Source organism: Callorhinus ursinus, unplaced genomic scaffold, assembly GCF_003265705.2.
Source record: "Callorhinus ursinus isolate GAN/ISIS: 27379988/994484 unplaced genomic scaffold, GSC_fseal_2.0 scaffold12, whole genome shotgun sequence".
NCBI lineage: Eukaryota > Metazoa > Chordata > Mammalia > Carnivora > Otariidae > Callorhinus > Callorhinus ursinus.
Genome location: NW_027397074.1, coordinates 75447822 through 75460680, shown reverse-complemented (window position 1 = coordinate 75460680; position 12859 = coordinate 75447822). Strand labels below are relative to the sequence as shown.

Here is a 12859-nt window from a genome sequence, read left to right as displayed (position 1 = left end):
AACTGACCCTTGGAATTACCTACTTTTTAACTTTTCTACTGTGTTCTTAAATTTTATTATAGGTTATAGTTTGAAAACAAAGAGAGTTTTCAACTTGACAGGCACTGCATTTTGCTTTGCAGTTAGCAAGAAAAGAAATTCTTTATATTTTGAATAATTTAGAAGCATTAGGAACTATTTATAATATGGAAGCAAGGATTTGGCATAACCATGTGATTAAGTTTGGTTTTTCTCCCTTTATTTCCTTGTGGTATAGGCGGCTTTTTCTGATTTCCTACAGAGAAGTTCTAGAGATCTATCCAAACATGTTAAAGTTGTTGTAAGTATTGAACGTGTTGACTCAGTTCATTTGAATATAAATATGTATATGCTGCAAAAACCATACACCAAATACCAGTTTATGTACTCAGATTAATCAATGGGTTGCATTAATTCCAGAGATCATTTAATGTAGTTCATTCAGCCAACATTTCTGAGAATATAGACCTGTATTGGCAACTGTCTTAGTTGCTGGGGATGGACAGAGAGCTAGTTTCATTCCTGAAGGAACTCACAGTTGAATCGCAGAGACAGGCATGTAAGTCATTGCATAACACTGTAGTTAATATTGTTGACTATGTACACTGTATGGTGGTGGCACAAAGAAGGAAATGGAAACTGACTGTGGTGGGTTCAGGGAAACTTACATCAAAGAAGTGATGAGCTGGGTCTTGACGTAGAAATAGATGCTCACCCAACAAATATCTTTATTTCATGGCTACTTGAGGACTCTCCATTTTAGAAAAATGCATTAATTTTATTTTTTTGTGCTGATTCACTCTGTAGGCTGGCCAGGTTTCTTCACCACTGAATGGTTTGTTTGTTTTTGGTGCTATTTCTTCTGGGGTTTCTATCCCAGGTTTTTAGACACACACTGAGAGAGGGAATATTACCTTTCCTCTAGGAGCTGTACTTTAAAATAGCATATCTTTAGGGGCACCTGGGTGGCTTAGTTGGTTAAGCACCTGACTTTTGGCTTCTGCTCAGGTCATGATCTCAGGGTCATGAGACTGAGCTCCAAGTCAGGCTCTGCACCCAGGGCAGAATCTGCTTGGGATTCTCTCCCTTTCCCCTTTCCCTCCCCCTCTGCCCCTCTGCATGCATGCCTGTTCTCTCTCTCTCTCTCTCTCTCTCTCTCTCTCTCTCAAATAAATAAATAAATAAATAAATAAATAAATAAATAAATATTTAAAAAAATAAAATAGCGTATCATTAGTTATTAAGAAAGATATAAAATGCTTCCTTATAGCAACCAAGTTAAAAGGAGCAAACATGACTATTGTACATAATAGTCTAAGGAGAAAGAAAAAGAAAAAATATGATGTAGAAGGAATGTGATATAGAAATGCTTGAACTTATCATAGCATAGATAAAGAATAGAATATGTGATGAGAGGGGACAGAACAACAGAAATACATCAGAAGACAGAAATACAGAAAAATATACATGGGTGTATAGAGGAGCAGGAGAGGGATACAAATTAAAATTTGTAATCACCATGCAGCAAAAGCAGTTCTAAGAGGGAAGTTTATAGCAATTGAGGCCAAGCCTATCTCAAAAAAAAAAAAAAACCAAGAAAAATCTCAAGCAACCTAACCTTACACCTAAAGGAGCTAAAAAAGAACAACAAAGCCCAAAGCCAGTAGAAGGAAGGATATAGTAAAGATTAGAGCAGAAATAAATGAAATAGAGACTAAAAAAGTAATAGAAAAGATCAATAAAACCAGGAGCTGATTCTTTGAAAAGATAAACAAAATTGGTAAACCCTTAGCCAGACTCATCAAGACAAAAAGAGAGAAGACTCAAATAAATAAAGTCAGAAATGAAGGCGGAGGAATAATAACCAACACCACAGAAATACAAAGGATTTTAAGAGAATATTATGAAAAATTATATGCCAACAAATTGGACAATCTAGAAGAAATGGATCCTTTCCTAGAGACATATAAGCTTCTAAAACTGAATTAGGAAGAGAGAAACTTTGAACAGACCAATTATTGGCAATGAAATTAAATCAGTAATCAAACTCCTGACAAACGTAAGTTCAGGACCAGATGGCTTCAGGGTGTGAATTCTTCCAAACTTTTAAAGGAGAGTTAATACTATTCTCAGACTATTCCAAAAAATAGTTGAGGAAGGAAAGCTTCTAAATTCATTCTATGAGACCAGCATTACTCTGTTACCAAAACCAAAGACACCACACAAAAAGAAAACTACAGGCTCCTATCTCTGATGAACATAGATGCAAAAATCTTCAACAAAATATTAGCAAACTGAATTCAATAATACATTAAAAAAATATTCACAGTCATGTGGGATTTATTTCAGGGATGCTAGATTGGTTCAGTATTCATGAATCAATCAACATGATACATCACATTAACAAGAGAAATGGAAAAAATCACATCATCTCACAGATGCAGGAAAAGCATTTGATAAAGTACGACATTCTTTTATGGTAAAAACTCTCAACAAGTAGGCTTAGAGGGAACACACCTCAACATAATGAAGGCCATATACAAAAAAAACCCACAGCTAACATCATACTCAATGGTGAAAACAGAACTTTTCCTCTAAGATCAGGAACAAAAAAAGGATATCCATTCTCATCACTTTTATTCAACATAGTACAGGAAGTCCTGGCTGCAGCAATCAGACAAAAAAAAAAAAATAAGGCATTTATATTGGTGAAGAAGTAGTAAAACTGTCACTATTTGCAGATAACATCATAATGAATATATAGAAAACCCTAAAGATTCCACACACAAAAAAACTACTAGAACTGATTAATGAATTCAGTAAAGTCACAGGAAACAAAATTAATATACAGAAATCAGTTGCATTTCTATACATTAATGAAGTAGCAGAAAGAAATTAGGAAAACAATTCCATTTATGACTGCACCTAAGGAAAGGAAAGACCTGCACTCTGAAAACTGTAAAACACTGATGAAAGAAATTGAAGATGGCACAAATGGAAAGATATTCCATGCTCATGGACTGGAAGAACCAATATTCTTAAAGTGTCCATACTACTCAAAGCAATCTTTGGATTTAATGCAATTCCTATCAAAATGCCAACAGCATTTTTCACAGAACTAGAACAAATAATACTAAAATTTGTGTGGAACCACAAAAAAACTCTAAATAGCCTTTCTTGAGAAAGAAGAGCAAAGCTAGGGGCTCCTGGGTGGCTCATTCAGTCAAGCATTTGCCTTCGGCTCAGGTCATGATCCCAGGGGTCTTGGAATTAAGCCCACATCTGACTCCCTGCTCAGTGGGGTGTCTGCTTCTCCCTCTCCCTTTGCCCCTCCTCTCCAGCTCATGTTCTCTCTTTGCCACCTCTGTCTCTCTCTCTCTCTCAAATAAATAAAATCTTTTTTTTTTGAAAAAAAAAAGGCTGGGGTTATCACAATTCCATATTTTAAGATATGCTACCAAGCTGCAGTAATCAAAACAATATCAAACTGGCACAAAAATAGACACATACGCAATGGAATATTATGCAGCCATCAAAAGGAATGAGATCTTGCCATTTGCAACGACGTGGATGAAACTGGAGGGTGTTATGCTGAGTGAAATAAGTCGATCAGAGAAAGACATGTATCATATGACCTCGCTGATATGAGGAATTCTTAATCTCAGGAAAAAACTGAGGGTTGCTGGAGTGGTGGGGGGTGGGAGGGATGGAGTGGCTGGGTGATAGACATTGGGGAGGGTATGTGCTATGGCGAATGCTGTGAATTGTGGAAGACTGTTGAATCACAGATCTGTACCTCTGAAACTAATGCAATATATGTTAAGAAAAAAAAGAGGAAGAAGATGGCAGGAGGGGAAGAATGAAGGGGGGGAAATCGGAGGGGGAGACCAACGATGAGAGACGATGGATTCTGAAAAACAAACTGAGGGTTCTAGAGGGGAGGGGGGTGGGAGGATGGGTTAGCCTGGTGATGGGTATTAAAGAGGGCACGTTCTGTGTGGAGCACTGGGTGTTATGCACAAACAATGGAACACTACATCTAAAACTAATGATGTATGGTGATTAACATAACAATAAAAAAATTAAAAAATATAGACACATAGATCCATGGAACAGAATAGAGAGCCCAGAAATAAACCCATGCTTATATGTCAATCTATGACAAAGGAGGCAAGAATATACAATGGGGACGGGACTATCTCTTCAACAGTAGTGCTGGAGAAACTGGACAGCTACATACAAAAGAGACTAGACCACTTTCTTACACCACACACAAAAATAAACTCAAAATGGATTAAAGACCTAAATATGAGACCTGAAACTATAAAACTCCTGAAAGAAAACATAGGCAGTAATCTCTTTGAGATTGGCCATAGAAACATTTTTCTAGATATGTCTCTTGAGGCAAAGGAAACAAAAGCAAAAATAAACTGGGACTACACCAAAATAAAAAGCTTTTACACAGTGAAAGAAGCCATCAACAAAACAAAGAGGCAACCTACTGAATGAGAGAAGATACTTGCAAATGATATATCTGATAAGGGGTTAATATCCAAAATATGTAAGGAATTTACCCAACACACACAAATCCAACTGAAAAATGAGCAGAGGACTTGAATAGACATTTTTCCAAAGAAGATGTACAGATGGCCAACAGCCACATGAAAAGATGCTTAACATCATTAATCATCTGAGAAATGCAAATCAGAGCTACAATGAGGTATTACCTCACACTTGTCAAAATGACTGGAATCAAAAAGACAAGAAATAAGTATTGGTGAGGATTTGGAGGAAAAAAGGAATCCTTGTACACTATTGGTGGAAATCCAAATTGGTACAGCCACTGTGGAAAACAGTATGGAGTTTCCTCAAAAATTTAAAAATAAAAATACTATATGATCCAGTAATTCTGGATCTACTGGATATTTACCCAAAGAAAACGAAAACTCTAATTTGAAAAGATATATGCACCACTATGTTTATTGTAGCATTATTTACAATAGCCAAGATATGAAAGCAACCCAAGTGTGCATTGATAAATGAATGGATAAAGAAGATGGGGTATACATATATGTATGTATGTATACGTGTGTGTGTACATACATACACACGCACACACACACAATGGAATATTACTCAGCCATTAAAAAGAATGAAATCTTGCCATTTGCAACAACATGGATGGACCTAGAAGGTACAAAGCTAACTGAAATAAGTCTGTCAGAAACCATATGATTTCAGTCCTATGTAGAATTTAAGAAAACAAATGAACAATGAAGAAAAACAACAAACAAAAGACTTAAATACAGAGACTGAATAGGAGGTTACCAGAGGGGAAGTAGGTGGGGAGATGGGCGAAATAAAGGGGCCTAAGAGGTACAAACTTCCAGTTAAAAAATAAATAAGTCATGGACATGAAAAGGACAACATAGGGAATATAGTCAGTAAGATTATAAAAATGGTATTTGGAGACGGATGATGACTTCACTGGGTGAGAACTGAGTAATGTACAGAGATATTGAATCATCACATTGTACATCTGAAACTAATAACACTGTATGTGAAGTATACTTCAGTAAGAAAAATGTGTAATCACCAATTAGTAAAGCACATGTGAGACATCAATCTCCTGACTCAGCTGAAAGAAGAGACAGAGGCCCTTACCACCGGTGTCAATAACCCTTGGCATCGCTTTCAGGTAGTTCAGGTCTCATACAATTGCAGTGAAAACAAGCATCTTTTAGTAATAGAGACTCTTGAAAGCACAAGTACTGCTTTCTTACAGCTGGAGGCAAGAAAGACAGTGGTCCCCTGAACTATGAAGGTCTTTTATTGATAAAATTATGCCTATTAAAGTAACAGCAACCTCCCTGTTTCTTCAGCTGCTGGCAACCCAACCAAAAATAAACTTGCCCTACTTTTCCAGTATTTTTCACATTGAGAGGAATGGTGGTGGCACCTGCTCAGGGGTCAATGCCATGTTGAATGGCATTTACTGTTCAGATCAGCTGCAGTGAAATTAACCTCTGTATACTCCCTAACAACTTATCTCCTGCATCTAGCAGTCCCCCGATGATGAATATCTCACTCATGGGTGGCTATATAGCAGGGATTAAAAGAAGGTTGATACCCACGAGAGACTATGGACTCTGAGAAACAAACTGAGGGTTCTAGAGGGGAGGGAGGTGGGGGGTTGGGTTAGCCTGGTGATGGGTATTACAGAGGGCACGTTCTGCATGGAGCACTGGGTGTTATATGCAAACAATGAATCATGGAACACTACATCAAAAACTGATGATGTTGAAAAAGTGCTCAACATCGCTCGGCGTCCAGGAAATCTAAATCAAAACCTCAATGAGATACCACCTCACACCAGTCAGAATGGCTAAAATTAACAAGTCAGGAAACGACAGATGCTGGCGGGGATGCGGAGAAAGGGGAACCCTCCTACACTGTTGGTGGGAATGCAAGCTGGTGCAACCATTCTGGAAAACAGTATGGAGGTTCCTCAAACAGTTGAAAATAGCGCTACCCTACGATCCAGCAATTGCACTACTGGGTATTTACCACAAAGATACAAATGTAGGGATCCGAAGGAGTACGTGCACCCCAATGTTCATAGCAGCAATGTCCACAATAGCCAAACTGTGGAAAGAGCCAAGATGTCCATTGAGTGATGAATGGATAAAGAAGATGTGGTATATAAACACAATAGAATATTATGCAGCCATCAAAAGGAAGGAGATCTTGCCATTTGCAACAACATGGATGGAACTGGAGGGTGTTACGCTGAGCGAAATAAGTCAATCAGAGAAAGACATGTATCATATGACTTCACTGATATGAGGAATTCTTAATCTCAGGAAACAAACTGAGGGTTGCTGGAGTGGTGGGGGGGGGGGGGAGGGTGGGGGTGGCTGGGTGATAGACATTGGGGAGGGTATGTGCTATGGCGAGTGCTGTGAATTGTGCAAGACTGTTGAATCACAGATCTGTACTTCTGAAACAATGCAATGTATGTTAAGAAAAAAAAAGAAGAAGATAGCAGGAGGGGAAGAATGAAGGGGGGAAATCAGAGGGGAAGACCAACCATGAGAGACGATGGACTCTGAACAACAAACTGAGGGTTCTAGAGAGGAGGGGGGTGGGGGGATGGGTTAGCCTGGTGATGGGTATTAAAGAGGGCATGTTCTGCGTAGAGCACTGGGTGTTATGCACAAACAATGAGTCATGGAACACTACATCAAAAACTAATGATGTATGGTGATTAACATAACAATAAAAATTTTAAAAAATGATGTAATGTATGGTGATTAACTTAACATAATAAAAAAAAAAGGTTGATACTACAAGTCAAAATATCTAATAATCCAAATGCAAAGAGGCCAAAATGGCTGCCAGACAACTAGGAAAGACTTGGTATCAGCCAATACAGGCAAGATTTCAGGTGAATTGGTTTGTGTAATCCTATTGTGTGTGCATGTGTGTGTGATGAGAAAAAAAACATTAGAAATAAAATCTAAATATTTAGGATTCATTCCTAGGTCTACCTTTATGAGGTATATGACTTTGGGGGTATCATGTAACCTTTCAGAAGAGTTTACTTTCCTCATTTAAAACAGGCATAATAAGACATGTCTTTGAAACCACAATTACAGACCATTGTGATGTGTCACGCAGGGACACAGGATATTTCTATAAGGACATCACTGTATGTTTTTTGAGTGAGAGATGAAACGGACAGTAGATTAGCTAGAGCAATTCAATGTATAGGTAACAACAGACCATCTCATTTTTGCCACAGTGTGAAGTCAGTGTTTCTGAGGTAGTAGTTAATCTCTCACATAAACGTAGTTTGTATGAATACTACATCAGAAAAGCATAGGACAATAACAAAATCCTTTGTACAGCATTATTTTTCCTCCTTCCCATGTTTTCTTCTTCTTTTTATTTGTTAATACATGAGCTTGTGTATAGGAACATATTTTATATGCAGATATTTTCCTTCATGTGTTTGAAATAGGAGAAAGGTTAAAAGCTGCTGTTCTTTCTTTCCCAGATTTTATTTATTTATTTGAGAGAGAGAGAGAGCAGGAGCAGGGGGGAGGAGGCAGAGGGAGAAGCAGACTCGCAGCTGAGCGGGGAGCCTGACTCAGGGCTCCATCCCAGGACCCTGAGATCATGACCTGAGCCAAAGGCAGTTGTTTAACCATCTGAGCCACCCAGGTGCTGTTCTAAAGACATACAAAATTTAAAGGCAGTAATATGTAAGAAAACTCTGTGAAGCATGATACATGGTGTATTGCACTCTTTTATAATTTGATAAATTCCCAGAATCACTGACATGTTTCCTAGGAAGAAAAAGTAGAAAATTTAAAAAGATTTCTGTTCTAAATACAATAATTTTATAGTTTCTTTTTTTGTAAGGTAAACAGTACTGCTTTGTATGCTCTTCATATATCACATCCTATTTTTAAAGTTTTAGTTACAACACTCAATTTTGGTAATTTAAGATATTTTCCTTGGTATAGTCATCCATCAACTCATTCCAAGTGCTTAAATTGGGAGACTGCATGTTTTCTTAGTGTCTGAGGATATTGTAAAAACACCTTCAATCAATATGTAGAATTTGATTCCTTTCTGTGTAACATTTTAAAGTAATTTGTTTATTTGGGGCTATATTATTTCCTGGAAACATTTTTGGAGCATACTCATGAAAATTAGACTTCATTAAGATGAGCTGGGAAAACAACGAGACTCACTGTTCTTAGCCTGAACACTCTTTTTAAAGAAGTCTTTAAAAATTCGCAGGAAGCTTGGAAATGCATTACTCCGCTCACCAGAAGAGAAGATAACGGGGAATTCTGTGGTGAGGGTTTGGGGAGAGCAAATACAAAAGTACACCTTTGACATTGAGAAGTCTATAGTCATGACTAGAGTTTTCTTCTTTTGACTTTTGTCACCAGTGGGAAATGAGAAAGGGAAATGAAAGCCTTTTCTTTGATTAGTCAGAGTATGCTCAAGGGAAGTGCTAACCGGTGAGGGAAGCTCCGTACAGAGGTATTGAGGCCAGGCCAGACTGAGGCCCTTGAGACACCCAGGGTCACGTCCAGGTCCAGGAAAGCAGTTTGTCTCAGAGGACCAGTCAACGTCTGTAAGACATTAAATGTGTAAGAGCAAATCCCTAATGGAGATACCACTGATTTATGATAGTTTTTTAAAAGCTTGCAATATATAGTCCTCTTAAACCGTTTTCAAAATGTTATGTTTGGTGTTTTCAAAATAAAAATTGATCTCAGAAAGCAAATAACTATCCCAGATAACTGTGGTGGAGATCCCTACTGCCTGAACTTTTTATTCCTTTAAATGTTCATAAATCTTTTAAGGTTGATACTACAAGTTAAAATATCTAATATTCCAAGGTTAAGAATGATGGCAGTTCCTTTGCTTATAAAGCCAGAGAAAAACTATTTTGGTCAAATGGCAGCTTTGTTTTTATACCAAAACAAAACCATGCTCTGAACCCTGGGTCTGCTAAAGTTATAATCAGAATGCATTTTCAGTCATAAGGCATTCACTTAAGCGAGTTGAGGGCAAGGGGAAGACCAGGATATATATTATATATTATATATATGCATAATGCATAATATATATTAGACTTGTGACTACTTCAAAACCCTTTTTCTACTTTGATTGTTGCAGTGTGATGGAACAGATCTCACTCCAAAGATTCAGGAACTGAAGTTCCAGTGTATAGTATTTTTAAATATACCCAGGTAAGCTCTGTTCATCCTTTTTCTTTGGTTTGATGTGAACTCCGTTTGACTTGAGGTTATCGGGTTTCATTATAGAAAATGTCCAGGGTACAAACAGTGAAAGTAAGTTATCTTACTGGCTCGTTAGGGGTTTCCAGGTCTGATCATTTTGTTCTCCTCCTCAGTTTGTTTAGTGTTCCGGGTGGTGGGTGGGTGGTTTTTATCCAATGTGGCGTGCGTGGTATACACTTATCCATCGTTAAGAAACCCAGCCGCCCCTATTTACTGGAACATTTTAATATAATTCTCATTTACTGATTCCCTCTCCCTCCCAAGAATAATAGACTTGAGTAAATCCCTGTTCTCAGTTTCCCAAAAGCTGTTAGGAAACCATCCAACCTGATTTTAGCATGGAACTCATTCAAAATTGTTGCTAGATGATTGCTTTGAAAAAATAGGCTCAATTAGAGTAGTATTTTCTAGCCAGGATGTCAACTCTCTTTGGTGCCATTATGTTCCTCAGGAGAAAGGGATATTTAAGATTAACTAGACTCAAAATAAGCACATTATCTCAGTGGTACAAAATTAGAGTCTGGGCTCCCAAGCCAAGATTTTGGAGGGGATGAATCTATGACCCTTTGTTACTTGCAAACCACACGACTCAAGACACAAAATCTGCAGATAGGTTCTATTTAGACTGCATTTAATTGAAATGAGAATTGTATGTAAATCTATGGCTAGGAAAACATAGTCTCCTGATTACTTTTGGCAGTACTCAGGGTAGTCACCTACAATCGTATTCCTGAAGGATTTTCATCTTCATTATTTCCATAAAAGACCTAGATTCTCGGGAAACATTCTTTTCTCAGGAAACATTAGCTTCTTTAATTTTTTCCCCTCTGTTGTTCTTCTTGCTCCCCGTCTCTCCATTCCTTTTCCAATTTCCTTTCCTTCTTTCTCTTCATCTCTTACCTTTTCCTCATAGCTTTCTCACTCTTCCTCAGCTTTCTCTGCTTACCTTCCTGGTGGTTATTTATTATCTTAGTTATGCACATAATGACCACTGTGTACCCACCTCGGTTTCTTGGCCCTTTTCTGCTGGGATGCAACGTCTTCCTCCAAGACCAAATGCTGGAACCGCCTATGGGTAACTTAGGGCATGTCATAGAAAACAGACATAATGGATCACTGAGTGAGAAGTGTTAACAAATAATGACTTAGGGGATAGTTGGGCACCAAGAGACGCTTGTGTTATAAAATTGTGGCCCATTTTCACAGATGGGTATTTGGAAATGATAAGACCATTTTCTTTTCTATCAGAAGGTGCGCACCAAGAATAGAAAACTGATCTTAGGTGAGATACGTGTGGGATCTCACTGTAAGGTAATACCTTATGACAATTGGGAGAGTGATGGAATAAATTTAATTCTGTTTTTAATCTTGTCTTGCAGATATTGTGCTGGCACAATGCCCTGGGGGAACCCAGGAGATCACCATGATTTTGAACCTCAGCGTCATGATGATGGTTATATTGAAGTGATTGGATTCACTATGGCATCTTTGGTGAGCAATGCAATATTTTATTGAAATGAAATACATTTTAGTTCCAGAGTTTATTCATCTCATAGATTTTTGGGTTTTGGCCTTTAATTTTCTCTCCTATTTTACCAATTTATAAACTTTATGCAGTATAGAATTGATTGGAGAAAACAAAGAAGATAACTCTTTGTGTCACTCAGGAAATTGATGCACAATTGTTTGAATTTCAAAAATAAATATTATTTGTTAATTTTCCTGATTAATTTTCTACCAGAACAAAATGCAACATTTTTATGGAAATTAAAGAGTATTATGTCCCAGAAATACCTCAGCATTAATGCAGAAACCTTGCCATTTGATACCTTTTTGTTTCACTGAGGACCTACCTTTGTTTAGGTAGAAAGGAAGGTGGTAATTTGTATGCATCTTTATCTTGCCTACTTAAAAATGAGGTGGATATCTCCGTTATCACAAAATACCTGAATAAAGAAAGACATCATTATTGTGACAATGATGAATATTCATTTGCTATAGCATTGAAATCACCTTTGCATTTTAATTCTGTTTGCTTGCATTAAATTGTGAATTATAGTGTAAGGGCAATTTCAAGCAGGTTTTGTTAAATTTTATTTTTATTTTTTATTATTATGTTATATCACCATACATTACATCATTAGTTTTTGATGTAGTGTTCCGTGATTCATTATTTGCGTATAACACCCAGTGCTCCATGCAGAACGTGCCCTCTTTAATACCCATCACCAGGCTAACCCATCCCCCCACCCCCTTCCCTCTAGAACCCTCCGTTTGTTTTTCAGAGTCCATCGTCTCTCATGGTTCGTCTCCCCCTCCGATTCCCCTCCTTCATTTTTCCCCCTCCTATTTTCTTTTTCTTCTTTTTTTTTTTAACATATAATGTATTACTTGGTTCAGAGGTACAGATCTGTGATTCAACAGTCTTGCACAATTCACAGCGCTCACCATAGCACACAGCCTCCCCAATGTCTATCACCCAGCCACCGCATCCCTCCCACCCCCACCACTCCAGCAACCCTCAGTTTGTTTCCTGAGATTAAGAATTCCTCATATTAGTGGATCAGATGATACATGTCTTTCTCTGATTGACTTATTTCACTTAACATAATACCCTCTAGTTCCATCCACATCGTTGCAAATAGCAAGATCTCATTCCCTTTGATGTCTGCATAATACTCCATTGTGTGTATATACCACATCTTCTTTATCCATTCATCTGTCGATGGACATCTTGGCTCTTTCCACAGTTTGGCTATTGTGGACATTGCTGCTATGAACATTGGGGTGCACATACCCCTTCGGATCCCTACATTTGTATCTTTGTGGTAAATACCCAGTAGTGCAATTGCTGGATCGTATGGTAGCGCTATTTTCAACTGTTTGAGGAACCTCCATACCGTTTTCCAGAGTGGCTGCACCAGCTTGCATTCCCACCAACAGTGTAGGAGGGTTCCCCTTTCTCCGCATCCCCGCCAACGTTTGTCGTTTCCTGACTTGTTAATTTTAGCCAT

At 37.9% G+C, this 12859-nt stretch overlaps 1 protein-coding gene across 11 annotated transcripts in view; it reads left to right on the top strand.

The window, feature by feature from the left end:
* DGKI (diacylglycerol kinase iota) overlaps positions 1-12859 on the top strand; it is a 453062-nt gene that overhangs the window by 268816 nt on the left and 171387 nt on the right. For all 11 annotated transcript variants that reach the window (XM_073899243.1, XM_073899251.1, XM_025854834.2 and 8 more), the window contains 3 exons: positions 257-319; positions 9721-9794; positions 11225-11336. In XM_073899243.1, coding sequence (XP_073755344.1) covers positions 257-319; positions 9721-9794; positions 11225-11336 — 249 coding nt within the window. The remainder of the gene's footprint in view (positions 1-256; positions 320-9720; positions 9795-11224; positions 11337-12859) is intronic.